General features: G+C 33.4%; 1 protein-coding gene across 2 annotated transcripts in view; it reads left to right on the top strand.

Moving 5' to 3' along the window:
* Positions 1–20,845, top strand: part of LOC149772628 (cell adhesion molecule CEACAM5-like) — an 89,061-nt gene that overhangs the window by 30,778 nt on the left and 37,438 nt on the right. For both annotated transcript variants that reach the window (XR_016417659.1, XM_089947569.1), the window contains exons 4-5: positions 2,551–2,853; positions 14,217–14,483. Coding sequence is in view for 1 of the 2 variants with exons in the window: in XM_089947569.1 (XP_089803695.1) it covers positions 2,551–2,853; positions 14,217–14,483 (570 nt within the window). In the remaining variant the exon portion in view is untranslated. The remainder of the gene's footprint in view (positions 1–2,550; positions 2,854–14,216; positions 14,484–20,845) is intronic.

Consider the following 20,845-nt stretch of genomic DNA (forward strand, 5'->3'; position numbering starts at 1 on the left):
GCACCTATAGGCTACTCATTTACAATAACCTGTTGTCTAACAAAGCACATGCTTGATTGGCAGACAAAAGGGAAGCATGCCTATTTTCACACTACAGTTATGTCCATCTTAACAGCCATATTTTATATAATGTTTGCTCAGTTAGTATGGATTTATAAATTGGTGAATAGGTTGAGTTTTCTAGGTATTTTGCTTTGAATTATTTCAGAAATGGTTTGTGACTGATTTTCAATTACTTCACGTTTTCCAGTCATACATGTGTATCTTGTTCATAATTATTACATCTAAAGTTTGAATAACACTTTTTGATATTTGATCAAGATGTTGTTTTCTTCTTCAGAAATTCTTTCAGGAAAGAAAGAGAGTTGTTACATGTAATTATTAAGAATAAAAACATCCTGCTAAGGGCAAATTTGATAATTGTGATGAGCATGTAGTACTCCACAGTCCCCAGTCCATTAATTGATATTTTAGTAGTGGACTTGACAACACATTTCTTCTAATCTAAACATAATGATTTTCTTGTCTTATTTTGTAACAAAGGAACTGGAGGAAAACAAATCATACATCATATATTAATTGTATTTTAGTATATAATAACATTACATTCTTAGCATTAAATGAATAAAAGGGTCACTCATTCTTTAATTATTTTGTTTTATTAGAGATAACTTAAATAGTAATACCTTGAGATGAATCCATGACACAACAATGGCTTTCTTTATATATTGCTCCAAAAAAGGAGATATATCTGATTTCCTAATAGGAGAATACATTGCTCTTAAAACTATTTCATCCCATTGGCAGAAGTTTTTATTATGACAGAAATTAACGGTAGACCACCAACATACACAATCACAAGTCATACCTGTCAAATGTGGCTTTGATTATGATTTTGATACATGTCATGACTATATTACATGTTGTCAGTCTATTTTTAGACAAGGAAACTTCTATGTACAAGGAAACAAAACCTTCTATAAAAGCAATTTTCAGCTGTCAATCTTGACAGTTTTTGTTTTAATCATTTTTCCACCTAAATGGATGCTTCTACAAGGTATCTTCACTAAAAGATTTATTGTGTCTGCAATGATACTATATGGAGGTGCTAACTACACCTCAAACAAGGCCATCAATCTTTTAATCACTACGTCTCTGAATTTGAATTTCATCACTACATGGAGCTTTCACCAAAAGACATTACCATATCTGGTTGATACATAATGAAATTGATGCTGATCTAAAGTAAAATATGGCTATCATAGTGACAACCTTGACAATGTTGTTATGGTTATTTCTTATAAATTGAAAGTTGTAACAACATGGCATTACACTAAAATACTGGTTTATGATATCTGTCAGGTCATGAAAAAAATACTGAGGTGACATACAGAATGTTAATTATCATGCACTGTGATATCTAGTCCAAATGCAAATGGCAGTCATTTTGAAAATCTTGGCTTTCACTAGACCTTATAAAGGGATGATTATATTGCATAATAATTTTCACTTGAGCACTTCTCTTTGCATGTTCTTGGATGCAAATGAAATTGATGCCAATGTAAACTCTCCAGAAAGGATGGTCATACTTCTGTTGTTTTAAATAACCAAGAACACAGTGCCTAAATTCATGTAATATGTTGTTATATATATTTAATTTGTTTTCCATTATTATGTTATATATAATCGTATTTTAGACTTAACCTTGTCCAAAGTAAAGTTCACTATATTCCTGACTAAAGACACATAATTTTATGTTGGTAAACCATAGGTAATATTTTTATGGAAGTGTTGGTTAAATATGAGGATCATTATCAATACAAGTAAACATATTTATTAGTGTCTGGGTCATTGTTATTTGAATTTCCCTGTAAAAATACCTGGCCTGTCTGACATTTACCACATTCTCAGTTATAATTTTAGTAACAGATTATTCTAGAAATGAACTTTTGTCATACATCCTGGCTCTAAGTTCATGAAAAAGACCATACTTATTTATTCAAACTATTATTCTCTGGTGCTTTTCAATAATATTCTTGGACAGAGACTTTAACCTCAAAGTGTAGTGAATTCAGACAAGGATTATATTATAGTGATTCTTCCAAAGAGTGTTAGCACATCATTACACTTCAGGCCACAACAGGAACATCAAATACCATCAGCGTTGGATCTTATTTTGAACATCCATTGAATTTAATTAGGCAACTTTATTCAGTAGGATTGGTGACTTGTGATTGGGATTTACAAATAGTTATCTACAGCCAGAAGAGTTTCCATCCCTTCATGAGTCTCTTGTTATATGCATTATGTGTTATGCATTCAATACATATTGTATGTTTTACCTAACTCAGAATATATTGATCCATTTAAATACTTACAACTGAGGTCCAGTCATGTCATTAAAATAATTATGAATTTATGAGAAAATATATATTTTTCAAACAACATCATTGAGAGATAGCTTGGATGCAGATAAAATGATTTGAGTATTAGAATTTACTTCAAGATTAGTCAAACAACATATTAATGAATTGTGATATAATTTTACAGAAAGCCCAAGTACACCAGTAATCACTGAATTTTCCCAACAAGCTGTAGCAGGAAGGGAGTACAGATTAAACTGCTCTGCTGTGTCCAAAAGTGAGAAACCAAACCATAACCTGACAATGTTTTCTGAGTGGAAGAGAAATGGAGTGAACATAATGGCAGATACAAAGTATGGTGTAAGTGGGACTATATTGACAATTAGAAACCTCAGCAGGACTGACAACAATGTCAGTTTAACATGCATAGCTTTTGAGGACCAGCGTATGAAGTCTCCAGAAAGTATTGCATTCCCCTTGAATGTTTATTGTGAGTAATATGTCTGTCTGTCTGTCTGTCTGTCTGTCTGTCTCTCTCTCTCTCTCTCTCTCTCTCTCTCTCTCTATATATATATATATATATATATATATATATATATATATATATATATATATATATATATATCAATAGGGCATTGATCAGACTCTAGTTGAAACACCACATTAGGTTTATGCTGCCTTTGTTTAAATGATTATGACCATTTCTAGAAGGTATGTTTACCACTGCCTCATTTGAGAACAAACACTAATATTAGTGCTATATGAAAGACCTGGTCGAAAGCTTTGTGATTGGTTTTCAATTATTGTGTAAAAGAACACTCTTCATCTTTCTGGGCCAAAAATATTCGATGTCAGGGTAACAACAATATTTATTATCAACATAGAGGAAACAATTAAGCATGATGTAGATTAATAATTTGTTGTTTTGGGTACTGTTTTATTTTGGAAATACTCACCCTCAAGTCTTATTTGCTTAGCATAAAACTGTGAACAGAATTTATAAATGAAAGTCGATATATTGCTTACTATATCATAATAAATTGTGTTAAGGATTCATTCATTTGGAATTATCATGAAATAAGTAAATGTTTACTGTTAACTTAAGGGGTTGTTGAACAAATCAATCACATAATCACCTTATTGATGTTTACCTTACTGTTTAGCTCTGAACTCCCAGTGTACTCCCCCTGTAAAGTGCAATGGACCTGACCCAAGAACTGAAATGTAAAGATTAACACTGTGCATAATATCTTTGTTTGAGTGTATTTAGTTTGGCCATGCAACATTCAGTCTTAATATTTGTTTTTCACTCATCTAAGCGTGATGAGTTTTCAGTGTTATAGATATTCCAACTATGATACTTTCAGGACAAAATGGACTGTAAACATACTGGATTCTGACAACAGGTTTCTGTCTCAATTATTTCAAATGAAGTAATCACATAATATCCTTTTCTGAAGATTCAGAACTGAAGGCAGACCAGAAGAGGAATTTTAGATGATAAATTTGTCAGGACATGTGACTGTAGGATCATGGTAACACTGAATAGAGACATAACATTGTAAATTTGGGTCATGTGAGACACCCGACTAAAATGGACTATAAGAAGAAACAAATTTACATGCTTACATTCATTCTATCATTTACATACTTTAGTTCATTCTATCATCATCAGTTTGAATATCTGGACTTTAAAAATTCCAATTTTCTTGACACCTGTTTTTATGATTTTGAATTATACATAGTACATACATTTTATGGACACCACATACATTTATAAAGCTGATGAAAACATTGAAGTTGGAATAAAACAGACCTTGGAATAACTTTGATTACCAGGCAAGTTACTGTATTGTAAAAGTTATTCTGCCCCTCCCATCCATCCTTTTTCATTCTACTAGTTGAGAGCTCCAGGGACAGGCATGTACTATATAGACAGGTACTATACTCACATATAAGTCAACACAGTTTACTGATTTTATTCGATGCACTGAGTGGATCTTCTTATATATAAATCAATTAATAAACCTAAGTGTATTATTAGAAACTCTAGATGTTCGTAGTATGTGCAAAATAATGTTGAGTCAAATAATTTGTTATTTTTTCACACCGCTATTTCCATCCAGTAATCAATATGTTTTATAAATATAGTTTTGTTAGTCACTACAGAATACCTGTTCTTTGGATTTGAATAATCTGAAAATAGTAATTTATGTATTACCCACCACATAGTGAATAGTCAGTCTATCAGTGATGTTTACACTGGGTGGTTACTAGCTAGAATATTTTTGTGCAAGTGTGTTGTTATGTATATATATATATATATATATATATATATATATATATATATATATATTATCTTTTATATTATAATATAGTTTTTACTGAAGTTATTTAAGAATATAACAGTTATATTTAACATTCCTTAATTCAGTGGCTAGTTAGTAATATAATGAAGTACATGTGCATTTTATCGTAACAAGGCCAGTAGCTGAAGCCAAATCAAGAACTATTTCAGTCAAGAATGCCACACAAATATGAATGGAGGTGACATAAACAGCACATGGAATTCAGTATATTTGCCCTGTATATAGCTATCGCACACAACCTGAGCATTTGATTGGTTCAATAAGACATGCAGGTCAGAACAGGACTGTTTGTTTATGACCTGAATTATTTTGAAATACTATCATTTAATTGTTTGAGAAATTATAGTGATTCTGTTGAATTGTTTGGCATATGTTTACAATAATGACTATATACACCACATATTCCATTCTTATTCAGTTATGCTGGATTTAAAAGTCAGAGAGGAACTTGATTTATTTACGATACACTATTTTCATTGAATATGGCAGACTGGATAATCATTTTTTTAAACAGTCATTCATTTGATATTATTTGAATACGTTTAAGGACTTTAATATTTAATTAATTCTATTAGTTTATATGAAACATGTCACAATTTAAGTGATATTTTATACTCAAAAGATTACACTGAAGTAAAAATGTTTGGATTAACAACTGCTGAACTTTGTAGTGTTATCACAGTAGAACATTAGTACTTCAGAACATTCATTTAGAATACCTTGAAGCAGTTTCTGGATTAGTAAGAATCTGATAGTAAATTTTAGGATTATTATCATTCTAGGAATTCATACAGTGTAAGCTCTTCCTAATATTTTCACTTCTGTATTTTATTAATATAAATTTATATTTTGGAAAACTTGAATATTTGTTTGGTTTTACCTGGTCTTGTTATTTACAGTTAAACCCCTATAGGTAACACTGGATAACTCATGTTTTATCAAAGTGTTTGAATTGCTCTATAAATAATGTGTTTAATGCAACACAAAGTTTTAATTTGTGTATATTTGCCTTATTCACAAGCCAAATCTTTATACCAAGTCATATTTCCAAAGTTATCAGTAAAGCATGTGGACTGATATAAGCCTTTGACTTGTAAAGGCATCATCCCCATTGATTTCTCAGCTGATAATCCTTTGATCAAGCTGCACATTTGATACTTGTTCAGTGTAAAGTAGAGTCATACATCTCTACATGTTTATCAGAACATAATCACTTAACTTCTAAAGTTAACAAGTGAATAATTTCCCCATTTGACATCTTCTTTATTATACTTCAGATTTGATCATTATTCAGTACCAAGTAGAATCCCATATTTAGTTAAGAGACAGTTGTTATTTTTAATTCCCCATGACCATGTCGCATAAATGTTATCTTTTCAGTTGCATCCTTTAATTGATTTCACTGAATTTATGATCGAAGTGTCACTTACAAAGCCTTAACTCATTCTCCACAAAGAAACCACAGATGACAGTAAAAATTAGGAATCGGAGTCATACATTGTTTACAACAAGCAGATAACAATGGAGGATATCAATACTTATTTGGTGACTTGGATGTTGAAAATTAATTATTGTGCTTTCAATCATGCATGCTAGGGAGTATTGATTTTTTTTCTTCTTCTGATCATATGGGCATTTATTTTTATTCCTGCATGTGCCCTATACTAGAATTCAACGATTTATAATATAATGATGATTATTGTGGATTTATGTCAAATTTATTACACTAACATATACAAAATATAAGTAGTTAATTTATTTATGACATATTCCATTTAACAATTGTATTTATGTTAAACTGTTTTTTGTTGTCAGTTTGGCTTGTTTCTATTTCAAACTGTAATTCAGACTTACTATTGACAAGTCACTATTTACAGGTGGATTTGAAGTGCAAAATTCACCTCTACAAATAGACCATTGTTAAAAAGATGATTCGATAATGAAACTTAATTCAAAATTTAAAATCCTAAAGCCTGGAACTAAGAGCTGCCTCGCTTGGCGCTCAGCATTAAGAGGTCAGTGTTAGGACTGGTTGACCTGGTGTCAGGATAATGTGACTGGGTTGGACATCATGCTACATGTCTGAGGCATGATGCCCCAGTGCTAGACATCACTGTAAGCTGTCACACTGCAGACATCATAGCGACCTGACTGAATCATTGTTAAAGCTACGTTAAAAATTTAAACCACTCACACACACGCAAAATCATAAAGCCAAGGATCCACCACTTACACTTACACATACTATGTATCTTATCTGTGGAATCGATGTACTCTATGTCAATTTATGATTCATGTCACTTGTATTATTTATCTTCTGTTTTTACTGCATGTTTACTATAGTCATGCAGATGAACTTGTGCTTAATATGTTACCATCAGAAACTGAAATGATGACAACAATGACAATGATGGTGATATTATTATTATTATTATTATTAGATAGCCTGGTCAGGTATTGACACCAACATCATTAAACACCCGTTACTAAGTGGTATACGCTGATCAACATAAATTCATAAACATTACTTTAATTTATCAATTCTAGCCATAATATGGGTATTGAAGATGCTACTTTCAAGATGAGTGGGCATGTGAATTATTAACTTCACCAACTAGCATGGCTTAGAATTAGATTGGCTGTCCATAGGCTTATTGTTCTTTATTACATGAAACATGCCACAAATGGAGATTGGTCTTGAAATTTTGTAATGATATTGCTGTGTTCAGGTTTATGAGGTTACTTACTAACCGGCCAAGCTGGTCCAGACCTTTTGTCTAATGTTATGTACACCTGAATGAAAGAGAGTCAGTCAAGGTTCAATTCCTGATCATGATAGTCTGACTCTCAGTTGCAGTTTTAGACTTTTTTCTGAAAGGTGTATGTGGATAACATTTGAGGACAAATATTAAAGTAAGTGATGGAGAGGAGTGTAGTGTTCTAATATAGTTATATGAGGCCAAATACCAACCAGGTTAGCTATTCTAGACATTTTAGTATAGTGGTGATGAAAAGAAACCTATTCCCAACTTTAGGATTTGTCTCTTATGCTGCTACAGTTGCTTGATCAGGCAAAAAACAATAACCTTCCATAACTTGACGCAATATCTCTCATCATAACATATGGTAACAATGAATTGATTTTGTGGCTCCTCTTTTTTATTCATAGATGGAATATAATGGAAGCTTATGTTATTGATTTGATCTAGCATTTCCATCATACAAAAGAACACAACAATATTCGCCATGATTTTACACTTAAATTTGTTCAGCTGTCACCATCGATAATGCAGTTGCAGTTGCTAAAGCATGTTTCTGGCATTAGCCTCATTATCAACCTAAGGATGTGGGATCTTATCGATACATGAATACATTTTACAGAAGGTTATAGAAAGGCCAAAGTGAAAGTAGCATTTGGAAGTTCTAAAAGGGTAGGGTTGACTTATAGTTGAGTTGTCTTATAAGCAAGGAAAAAGGGTAGCTAAATGTTGCCTTATTTAACCAATTTCTCAAGCTAGTATACAGAGAAGGCCATTACCCAAAGATGATCATACTAGTTTTCTCAGTTTGCAAGAAAGGATATAATGCAGAATGGTTTACATAGCCAACTTCCAAATGGCATTGAGTGTTATCAGATGGTAGAGAGTTTCTAAAGTCACACTAAACATAGTGGCCCCCCCCCCCCCCAAAGGTTTAATGCCATTTGGGTGATCATATCATTTGTTTTAATAATTTCACAGTGTATCCCCTACGGGTGCAAGAGTGAGAGTCAAAAATCTCTGTGGTGTCAAAACTGGGGGTCAGATTACATGTACAAATAGAACCTTGGTATCAAAACTGGGAGTCAAATTAAAAATTTGGGGGTCTCTAAAGCACAAATGAGGGTAAAGGGGAACACTGTCTCATAATATTGGCTTGGTCCCCTATCCATATCTGAATGTAATTATTCTTATTGGAAAGCTAGGAACCTAGCTGATAATAAACCATTTGGCTCGACGTTCAAAAAGACAAAATTACAGTACATGTCTTAGGAACTGGATAAACGTATTGTATACAATAAACTTGTATAATGTTGACATCAACTATAAGATGTCAAAATGCTTGATTCCTCCTGAAACTATTTAAATGTTGAAGCTTTTTTCAGCACTTTTTTCTTAAATTTAATAATTATTTTGTGAGCCACTAACAATGACTAAATCAGCTTATTATGGTCTTCTTATCAGTACCGGTCAAGACATATATAGCATGTGCTTATTATGGTATTTTTTATCAGTACATGGTCAAGACGTATCTGGCTTCTCTGTTCCTTGGGAACATTTTGTTGTATTACATGTATATTTGGTGTGGAAATACTACATAGAGGCTTGACCAGATGAAGAATCTTGGATGTTAAGCAAATGATTGCAAAGTAATTGGCAGAATAAAATAATGCTCACAATGTTTATCATTTAATGGAATAGTCCATGCATTCCTGGATCACACTCTGACATATCAGTCCATTGATCTCCCCAGAAATTTGTAATAGCACCATTGTAAAGGTGTAGTATATGTTGTCTTCATGACTTCGACAAGATTAATGTTAATGGAACCTAAAAGAAGTAAATATATTTACCTATTTTCTCTAAGTTATAATATGAGTTAATGTCAAAGTCCACTAGTCATTAAATTAAAATCAACAATGAAACTCTCAGAGTTATATTTTTTTCCCTAACATAAAAGATAAGTCATTTTACATTCATAAATATTGTAGAAATAGCTTATTCATTATTCTGCAATTTGGACAAATAAGATCATGTATATTAATGCAGCAATGTACTGACTAAAAGTGCAACAACCTTAATTTTTATTTATAAGTTAATAGATTAGTTGCTTATTGCTAAAGAAATATTTCAAATATAAATGAAGGAAAAATCTGCCACTTTTTATTTACATGTTTTCCAGACAGGTAAAATCGAGAGATATACATTTATCCTTTTCTTACTTGGAAAGATGGAAAGGAAAATCACAGGGCAACACCCATGAGCAATATATATATATATATATGTGTGTGTGTGTGTGTGTATTGGGCTTAGTATATCATGATCATAATCCTGTCTATACAGTTTCTAGCTACCACAGTAATGGTAAATGTAAAAGCCACGTCAGAGCCATACCAGTAGATAATGGCTTTGCTCTACCATAACATCACACTAATTAGAAACTAGTAATATGCATAATAATTAGTTCATATATCTTTCCTCAAAGATTTCAAAGTCATATATTACCCTGCTTGTAGGTAAAACTAGTATCAACAATGGCATTTGCATGAATGCAATTAAGCTGAAAGGATGTTTCTGTGGCAAAATTTGTCAAGTGAACTAGATAACTTTACAATGTCAAGTTTAAAAATAAATTAGTTGTAGAGGATAGAATATCTCATGGACAGGTGGTGATTGGCTGTTTTTCTGCTTCTTCCTTGGATATTTCTAGATCAAAGAGCTAATAAATCATATACATGTATCTTGATTAGGTTGGTAGAATAATTGTGTAATAAGCTGGTCACATATTTTTCAGGGCCTGATTTAGACTAAATATCAGTCTCATTTCCAGCATCAGAATGACCAGTTTTTTTTCAGATTTAGTATCAAATTACCCTATCAATGTGTTATAATACATCTGATGCAAATTACCTAGAAAACTACAAAGATGGGAGTATCAAGGGATTTAAAGAGTCAAAATAGCATAGGCTTTTGAAATTCTTAAGTGTTCAAGAATGTTTTCGTCTATAAATGTTTGTGCTTATGTTTGTGCTTTAGTGCTTTGTAAAATAAATGAAGAAATTCCCATATTGATCTTTTAATGTATTCAAATTTCTAGTCCCCATTGGTCCCATTTTTAGACTGGTAGAAAAAGCTATGGTATTTGATTGCTGCTAATAGATGGATATACTTTTCAGTACATGCAGAATAGAAACTTCTTATTAGAAATATTGGATCTTCTCATGATTAGGCTACATATTATATTAATGGCAGAAATCTATTGACATGGCGTCATATTTAAAATTGTGTACCACATATTTCACCAAGTTTAGCTCTATGGATCATATACCAGAAGACCTTATGATATGGTCTTGTGTCTATCCATCTGATACCACAACTTTGCTATCACTTAATTTGCCTGGATGCTTGATATGAAACATTACACGTACATTTATACCATGGTCCTAAATAAAATGTTGCTGATTTGAGGGCACATATGGCTGCCACAGCAATTATATTGAAAATTTGTTATTCCTACTCCTCCAGAAGAAAAGGCCATATTGCCATAGGATTTTATCAAAAGACTTCTTACAGTGTATTGTTGTTGCTGTTGTTGTGGGGTTTAATGCCATTTTCAGCACACGATAGCCTATACATGGTGGCCAGTATTACTGATAGAGGAAGAACCAAGGAAAATCCCAGAAAGAACCACAGACCCTTGAGAAGCTACTGGCAAGCTTTCTTACATACCCACATTGGCTGAATCCAAGACTCGAACTGCCGCAGACAGAGGTGAGATGGCTGTGATCCGTAACGGAGAGTGCTTTAGACCACTCGACTATAGTGTCCAATTTTATGGCTGCTTCTCTTGAACAAAATACATATTGACATGTGTTGTTTTTACAATCAGAGGAACTGAACTGATATACATGCCCTTCAAAGTATTGTAAAAGCCATTATCTCGAAGCCACATTTCGTTCTCAATTGTGGAATAATTTCTTTTTTATTTGTTTAATTTTTCAGAAAGACAGCACACTGGATAACCATCACTAATTATGTCTTCTTGAATCAATAAACCACCAACCCATAAATCAGGTGCAGAAACTTTAATCTGAGCTGACAGAAATGGTGCACCTTTAAGTATGGCCTTTAAGTTATCAAAAGCCTCTTGATATTTGTGACACCAAAGAAATTTAAATTTTTTACTCAGTAAATTGGTCAGGATTTCAGCAATTATGGAAAAATTGAGCAAAGTTTCTGGTAATATCCAGCCATACCCCAAAATTACATCTGTTGCCTTTTACTGATAGACATGGAATTCAGAGATAGTCTTGGCCTTGATTTCTGCAGGGTTAATTTTACCGTGTCCCAAAATGTCCTGAAAATGTAACCCAAGCATGGCAAATCTAACTCACTTTTACATTATTTAATTGTAAAATTTGCATCACTGGTCTATCACAAAATTTTCAAATGGTTTCCATGTGATCTTTACAGGTACACTTGTAGATGAGTACTTCATTGATGTAATGATCATAATTATCTAGACCAGATGTTACTATGTTCATTGAACAATGGCATGTTGAGAAAGAAAGATTTCATACTAAAGAACATCACTTTATATTGATAAAGCTCTTCCGGAGTTGCATATGTTGAAAATACTTTTGGTCTTTCCATGAGAGGAATTTGCTAGAGTCCTTTCAAAAACTTGAGCTTGGTGACACATTTTGCATTTCCAGTTTTGTCAGTGCAGTCATGGGTTCTTGAAATTGAAAAGTACTCTGTTATTTTTGTGACACTGTTCAGTATAGTTGGTACACATGGAAAGTATTATCTGGTTTCATTATGACAATACATGGCGAACTAAAGTTACTTTCACTTGCTTCAGTAATATTCATTCTCCAGAAATTATTGAATTTATTTTTTTCAAACTGATTCCTGCTTCAGAGGATTCATCCTGTCAAGATGCTGTTTCACAGGTGTTGAATCTACAATATTAATGTTATGGTAGATAAGATGCTGTTTCACAGGTGTTGAATCTACAATACTGGTATTAATGTTATGATAGATAAGATGCTGCTTCACAGGTGTGGAATCTGCAATATTAATGTTATGGTAGATTTTATTTACAAGATGCTGCTTCACAGGTGTTGAATCTACAATATTAATGTTATGGTAGATTTTATTTACAAGATGCTGCTTCACAGGTGTTGAATCTACAATATTAATGCTAAGCGCTCTATGTTACGGATCACTGTCATTTCACCTCTGTCTGCGTGGGTTCGAGTCACGGATTCAGCCAATGTGGGTATGTGAGAAAGCTTGCCAGTAGCTTCTCATGGGTCAGTGGTTATTTCTGGTGTTTTCCCGGGTTCTTCCTCCACCATTAATTCTGGGCTCCATGTATAGCCTAGCGTGTGCTGAAAAATGGCATCAAAACCTACAACAACAACAACTAATCCATGAATAAGAAACACTTTCACCACAAGAAGACTTCTTAGATAAAAGCAATGTACTTGATAATAAAAGACTTAGAAGCTCCTGTGTCTCCTGGCAGAATCACCAGTAAGTAACATAGAACCTTTTGATATGAACAGTTCATAATTTTCCATAATAAAATCAGAATGTGGTTTGTTCTGCTTTCAATAAACGACAATGACATTGATGTATTATAGATAATACTTCAACCCTTAGCAATCAGAGATAATGCACGTAGAAAGAGATAAATATTTCTGATCAGTCTTATCTCATATCTAAGTTGTGTCAGATTTGGATTTGGAAGAACTCTTATCAGATGGATGTTTATCAAAGCCTGCTTAGAGAAAGACTTATTGCCAAATGAAACTGTGTGAGTCAAGGAATAATTTGCCAACAGAAAGACAATTGAAACTGTGTGAGTCAAGGAATAGTTTGCCAACAGAAAGACAATTGAAACTGTGTGAGTCAAGGAATAACTTGTCAAGAGAAAGACTTATTGCCAAATGAAACTCTCTAAGTCAAGGAATAATTTGCCAACAGAAAAACATTACCAATTGAAACTGTGCAAGTCAAGGAATAGTTTGCCAACAAAAAGACATTGCCAATTGAAACTGAGTACAGGAATAATTTGCAGAGAGAAAGACTTATTGCCAAACGAAACTGTGTGAATCAAGGATTAATTTACCAGAGAAAGACTTAATGAGAAATGAAACTGTCTGATACCAACATCTAGTATAGCCACCATTGTAATTGTTGTTATTCTTGTTTGTAGTGGAAAGTCATATTGCCATAAGGTTTTAACAAGATGATTAATTATGATAGATAGTTGTCCTGAATAACAATCGTGCCAGTCTGACCTCAAATTTGGATGTTGCAATTAACATATTGATGACAATTTTGTCATGAACCCTTCTGAATGAATGATTATATAAATATGGGGATTGCATCTAAAGTCTGCTGATGGTGTCTACATCATACTAGATTTAAATGCTGCTGATCTTCTGTCAAGTTTGGCTGAAGCAGATCCAATGTTGAAAATTTTATTCCTCAAGCCGGTTTCAACACTCAGCCAGTACAAAGAGCATATGGTCATCTGTTTAAGGGAATCATCTTTAAAGTTTTACACTGATGCATTTCAGGCATCCTTTCTTTGCAAACATAAATCTTGTTATGTCAGACTTAGAATATATATGGATTTAGATCTGTGGATTAAGTGTGCATCATTAATTAATAACGATTTATTTCCCTTTACTTATCTGATATATTTACAGATGGACCTGACAATACATGGATATCTCCATCTGGTGAACTGACTGTGGATGAGGGAAGACTGCTGAACATAACCTGCTCTGGAGAATGTAATCCACCATGCAGTAGTTATCAATGGCACAAAGATTCTCAGCTAACACTGCTTGGATCCAGTCAGACCCTGGCAATAAATAATATCAGCCGAAACATTGCTGGTGTTTACTATTGTACTGTCAACAATACTTACACCCTCAAAATTGGCACAGCTCAGATAACTGTCAGAGTGAATTGTAAGTTCCTTTATGTATAATTCCACTTAGCCTTGAACTATACCACAAAAGAAGAATAAAGTACAATGATTTGGAGGAAGATAATACTGTTGATAATGATAGAAAATAACAGCAATTCTTGCAAATTTTCAGTAATGCAATGTCAGCTGGTATAAATGTCATTTTTCAAGCATTTATTGTCCAGGGCAATCAAAAGTTTCAAGTTTTGGTGAGATTCTGGTACAGCTATAATAAAGTAGTGTGATGTATAGATTCTGGTACAGCTATAATAAAGTAGTGTGATGTATAGATTCTGGTACAGCTATAATAAAGTAGTGTGATGTATAGATTCTGGTACAGCTATAATAAAGTAGTGTGATGTATAGATTCTGGTACAGCTATAATAAAGTAGTGTGATGTATAGATTCTGGTACAGCTATAATAAAGTAGTGTGATGTATAGATTCTGGTACAGCTATAATAAAGTAGTGTGATGTATAGATTCTGGTACAGCTATAATAAAGTGGTGTGATGTATAGATTCTGTTACAGCTATAATAAAGTGGTGTGATGTATAGATTCTGTTACAGCTATAATAAAGTGGTGTGATGTATAGATTCTGTTACAGCTATAATAAAGTGGTGTGATGTATAGATTCTGGTACAGCCATCATAAAATGGTGTGATGTATAGATTCTGGTACAGCTATAATAAAGTGTGATGTATAGATTCAGGGTGAAACTATCACAGTCTCAATAAGAAGAATCAAGAATGGCAACTTTTTTCTATGTCCTCCTTTACAGGCTTTATGAATTGGTCCAATACACACTCATGAATGTTGTGAGAGGTGACTAAGGGAAGTAACCTTTACCCATGGGTTGCATCAAATGAAGTTCCAGCTGAAGTCTAATAGACTTTAAAGGAAAATGAAGTTATGTAAAATAATTAGTTTGCTTTGTATTTTATGGATTTTACCCTTTTTGCCTTTATATTTGTTTTCTGTGCCTTGTTTTGGATACCCAAACTCCTTGTATGTCTGTTTAGCTCCCCTTTACAACGTGGCAGGAAAATATTGTACTAATGCTGATGTAGGAGTCCATGCCAAAAAAATACAGACATGTGCATCCTCATTGTATCTCAACCATTTTTTCTGCCTCAGTTGTTCAAAGGGTTTCATAGCACATACCCTTGGATGGGTTGCACTTAGGTAATAAAGAAAGCTCTTACTTTGTTGTTTAAAGGTAAATAATCATGGTGATTGTATGTGTGATTCAAAATGACATACCCTCGCCAAAAGGCAGGGTTGTTACAAACCATTGGTCAGTAATCTCAAAATTTGATAACTTCTATAGTACAGTAGCAGAGAATGTACTAGTACAGTACATTACCTGCTACTGTTGCATTGCTTACTCAGCTGAGATGCAGATTTCAAGTTACATGATTCTACATGAGCCCCTCTTTCTAATAGCATGGAACACAGCCCAAACCTTGTTAAATCTCCTCTTTATTTGAATGTGTAGTAGACAACTAGATGTGTGCTATTTGCTTGCCAAAATATCTTTTTGGTTTCTAAATGTAGTATTGGCAATCCACTTATAATTTTGATTTGCTGGAGTGATAGTCATCCTAGTACCTGCAACAGCTGACTGTTAAGTTTATATTAATTTGTTAATTCAGTTTCAGAAGAAAACACCTTGCTTGGCATCAGGCAGCATTATAATAATTGTATCTGCCTTAATAGTTTATTGTTAGGGTAAGTATTTCTGCCTGTGTTTAGTTCCTGATTTTGTCTCATTTGTATAAATATTTGTTTGTGTGAGTATAATGTATTATAAGTGGTGGGTAATTGTCGGAGCAGAAGCCCATTTGGGAAGCACACAATGTGCTTAGCATGTACAGGTTGTGTACATATGGATGGTTGTTCTTTCTTTTGTTTGTGGTATAATGAGGTGTGGGACATAGTGGTGGTCACCTCGCAAATAAGGGAGGAAAAAAAGTACCTATTTAGCATGAACATATTGTGTACACATTGACAGCTGTCAGTTCTGTTGTATTTTTTTCTGATATGGCATTGGACTATTAGTGGAAGTTGCCTCACATATAAAGGGAGGATGAAAAGTCCATTTTCATCTTCATCTTATATAGACTCTCCACCAAATGGAATAATAACACAGATAATTGAAATAATAATAATAATAATAATAATAATAATGATAATAACAACATCAGCAATTCTACTAATACTGCTACTATTACTGCTACAATACTACTACTACTACTACATGTACTAGTAATAATCAGAACAAAAATAAGAAGGACAAAGTTTAGGTTGATACCCCCTCTGTTTCTAATAAAATCAGTGAGACTAATATGGTTAGGAAACCTTATAATTCCCACGGATCCTTGATGCTAATAAAGTACTTGTTGTACAGGTAAGGAATTTATATTAAGTCCCGCCCGAGGTATGAAAACCTCCAACAAGTGTAGTGCATCCTTCATTACGGAGTAGCAGCACTCCCTCAGTGGTGGTGTCTCCGTATTGCTCACAAGAGAATTGTGCCTCTCTAAGAAGGTAGTACAGCGATTGTAAAGGTTTTGATGCAAGCTGCACATCAGATCATTATCACTTGACCAGTCTTTGCTTGGGAATCAATCACCTGTCATCAGACTTTGAACACCTTTCAGTGACATCCCATTTGTGGTATGGAGACAGGGGGTAGATTGAGCCCCCTCCTACCGGGTTTCTGTGCTACCACTTGATGTGGGATTTGGAGTCGGCCATTACTCTTTCAACTTGGGAAGTGGGTTGAATTAGCATCCCCCTTCCCTATATTCGCTTTACACCCATAGGGGCTGTGAGGAAACCTTTTTTCCAAATATGTCATGCTTTCTTTTTATGGCCCTTTTATTGTCCGTGTCTTGTGTCACAAGTATATGCTCTTAAAATAAGTAACAGAAAAGAGTAAAGACAACAAGCTTTGTAAAATTTAACAAATAATTTATTTTCCTAGAATACAAAGTGAAAAATGAGAAAAAGAACATATGGTATTGCAAATTAAATCCCAAAATAATCCCAGAATTATAAAAACAAGTCCTATCAATGAAAGGTTCTAAGTGAATCTCGGTTCAAATCCCGATCAAATTCAAGGGGGAAGGTGATGACGTCTGTATAACCTGCAAAGTGCAGATGTGTCAACAGCCTCTTGTTGAATCACAGAAAATAGTATTCATGTTTTGAATTCAGTATAAATTCCAGTGTCTTGTGTTACAAGTATATGCTCTTAAAATAAGTAACAGAAAAGAGTAAAGACAACAAGCTTTGTAAAATTTAACAAATAATTTATTTCCCTAGAATACAAAGTGAAAAATGAGAAAAAGAACATACGGTATTGCGAATTAAATCCCAAAATAATCCCAGAATTATAAACACAAGTCATATCAATGAAAAGTTCTAAGTGAATCTTGGTTCAAATCCCGATCAAATTCAAGGTGGAAGATGATGACGTCTGTATAACCTACAAAGTGCAGATGTGTCAACAGCCTCTTGTTGAATCACAGAAAATATTATTCAAGTTTTGAATTCGGTATAAATTCCAGTGAATGTCTTTATCCAAGAATTATATCAGAGCACTGTTGTATTTCCATGGAGAAAAATCACTTAAATTCAATAATGTGAAGAAAATAAAAATATAGCCCAAACTGGACACAGTATAATACAACTTGGCGTGTCAGGTGTTTTCAGCCCAACTGACAAACCTTTATTATAAATCAGGTATATGACTAAATTAGATGCAAAACAGATTCCCGGATGGGGGTTAAAAGTTCATTCTTCTTAAAAAAAATAGTTTGTTACCAGTTGGCGCATATACTGCTGTGGGTGCCTTTTCCAAGCATTACCCATAGGAACTCAGCTAACCCTACTTTCTTGGCCTTTGTCAAGCATCATAGGCAATGTGTTGGTCCTTTCTGCACTAGACAAGTGCTGCCAACCACAGTTTGGGAACACTCTCCACTATCATGGACCTTACACATTGTTCACCAACCCAAGTTGATGCGAATTAAGGGAAGAAATATGCTCCTTTTTGAAGAAGGATGCAGTAGAGTTTTTATTCCTGACACTTCTAATCTCAAAAAAGGAAGATGGTTCTGACACATTGACCTTTCTGCCTTTGGGGTAAAAGCTTCAAGATGGAGACCACTGCTTAGTTAGAAATCATGTAAGGCTCTCTGACTGGGCAGTCTCTATCAGTTTTCAAATCCATATCTTACTTCCTGTTTTGCCTCAGCCATGAGGCATTCTAATTTGAGCTCTTCCTTTTGGACTTGCTTCCACCCCAGGAGCTTTTTACATGGTGATGGAGTTAATTGCATCTGATGTCCTTATATATTTCCATCCACAAATAATTTGACAACTCTTGGTTTACAGTGTCATCAGAGATTCCCTTCTACAGGCTTTGTCCATTTATTTGTCTGCTATGACCCACCTGTTGTTAACGGATTTTGTGATGTTGCCTCTGACTTTATAACTTTTTTGAGAATGGTTCTGTATAATGCCTTGATGTAGTCTGTAGAAAACAAGTTTTAATGATATGCAGAGATCTTCTAAATCTGATTTTGAGAAAATTGCACACATATTCAGTTATGTTGAGGACAGGTGACTGTGATGTCTGTACAAATATTGATGTTCTTTTACTGTTGTCAGTACCAGACCAAGAATAACTGTTGCATGGTATGACCATTTTGAAAAGAAATTGTGAATTTGTGAATTTATAAGATATTTTTCAACAAGTGGCCATAAATAAAAATTTGATCATTAATGGACTTCTCACTATTAATATTTCCCATAAGACTTTTTATGATGTCTTTTTGGTCCTAAATGAAAACAATGATTTGATATCCAATATTGCAGCATTAGCAGCCATCTTGAAGATCTTATTGCTACTCTAGAACATAAATTTGTATTGACATGAGGCTTTCACAGGGAGATTTGTATAATACTTAGTTTTTTCAAAGGGAAAATAGTTCCACTTGGACATTAAATATGGCCACCACAGTGGAAATCTTGATATCACCTCTCTGCATGATTGGATTGTCATATCAGCATGGAGTTTTCAATAAAAAGACTTCTTATGATATGTGGTTGATTCTAGATGTATTTGATGCCAATCTGACATTTAATATAATTGCCATGACAGCCATCTTGACAATTTTGTTTTCATGACTTTTTCTGTATGGGAAGTCATTTCCTTCTAGTTTACATTCAAAAGAGTAATTAGGAAGATGTTTTCCATTGGAATATTGGTTATGTAACTGTAATCAACCTTTCTACTGAAATAAAATGGTTAAAAGTAGATTAATTGAAACAAATTCAATGTAATATCAGTTCTCGATCAAATCAGCTGATAAGGGAGAGGGGGGCACTGCCTGCAGCAAATAACTTTAAAAAAGTGTATTCTCTCAATAGACTACAGGAGCAGAATAAAAAGTATATCTGATGAATTACAAGTGGAGAAAGAAAGTCATACACACATTTGTATTTTATCTTTTATCGCAGATGGATATATTTTTACAATAAGTACAAAAAATTCAAAAAATTAAATTAACCTCAAATATCACTGACATCTTAGTGTATTTGTGAAAATTATGCAAACTATTTAACTTATTACCGTCATTATCTCTGTAATGATTAAATATGTCTAATTAAAAATTCTTTTTAAATGTCATTTTAGAAATTGTGTGTTTTTGTGATCCTAAATTAATCTTCAGAAGATCAGTGAACAGTAATTATCTCACCTCAAGAAAGCAGTATAGTTTATGACAATATTATCTGCATTTACCATCTGTCAAAATATCATGATGGGAGATACATATGCTCTATGCTAGATATTGTCCAGAAAGGGCATATTTGTCTATAAAATTGCATTTCACATCATTTCATTACATGACATCAGTACTGGTGCATGTCAACACAGAGTTACCAGTTTGAACTCCTTCTGGTATTGTAACCTGTCATGATGGAGATAGAATTATCCATGAAAATTGGTTACTAGGGCCATTTAGAAGGTAAAACGAATGTTGTCTTTTATATGAGGAGGTTTTGAAGAATATGTTATATAATTTTAGTACTTTGCAGTTAAAGAGAACAAAATGAAAAAATAAAGAGACCTATCATGGATATCTGAAAATTCCTTACAACCAATAGGGGTACTCTGATTTTATAAACCAATCTTAATTAGATTTAATTGCTCTTTATACATCATCTTTAAATGCTAGTTAACCTTAGTATATATCAACTTAAAATGCTAGAAAAACTTAGTGTACATTAACTTTGAATGCTAGTTGCCATAGTGTATATCAACTTTAAATGGTAGTTAATCTTAGTGTAT

Source organism: Sinohyriopsis cumingii, unplaced genomic scaffold (genome assembly GCF_028554795.1).
Source record: "Sinohyriopsis cumingii isolate HCF-2022 unplaced genomic scaffold, ASM2855479v2 utg001339l, whole genome shotgun sequence".
In the NCBI taxonomy this organism is placed as follows: Eukaryota; Metazoa; Mollusca; class Bivalvia; order Unionida; family Unionidae; genus Sinohyriopsis; species Sinohyriopsis cumingii.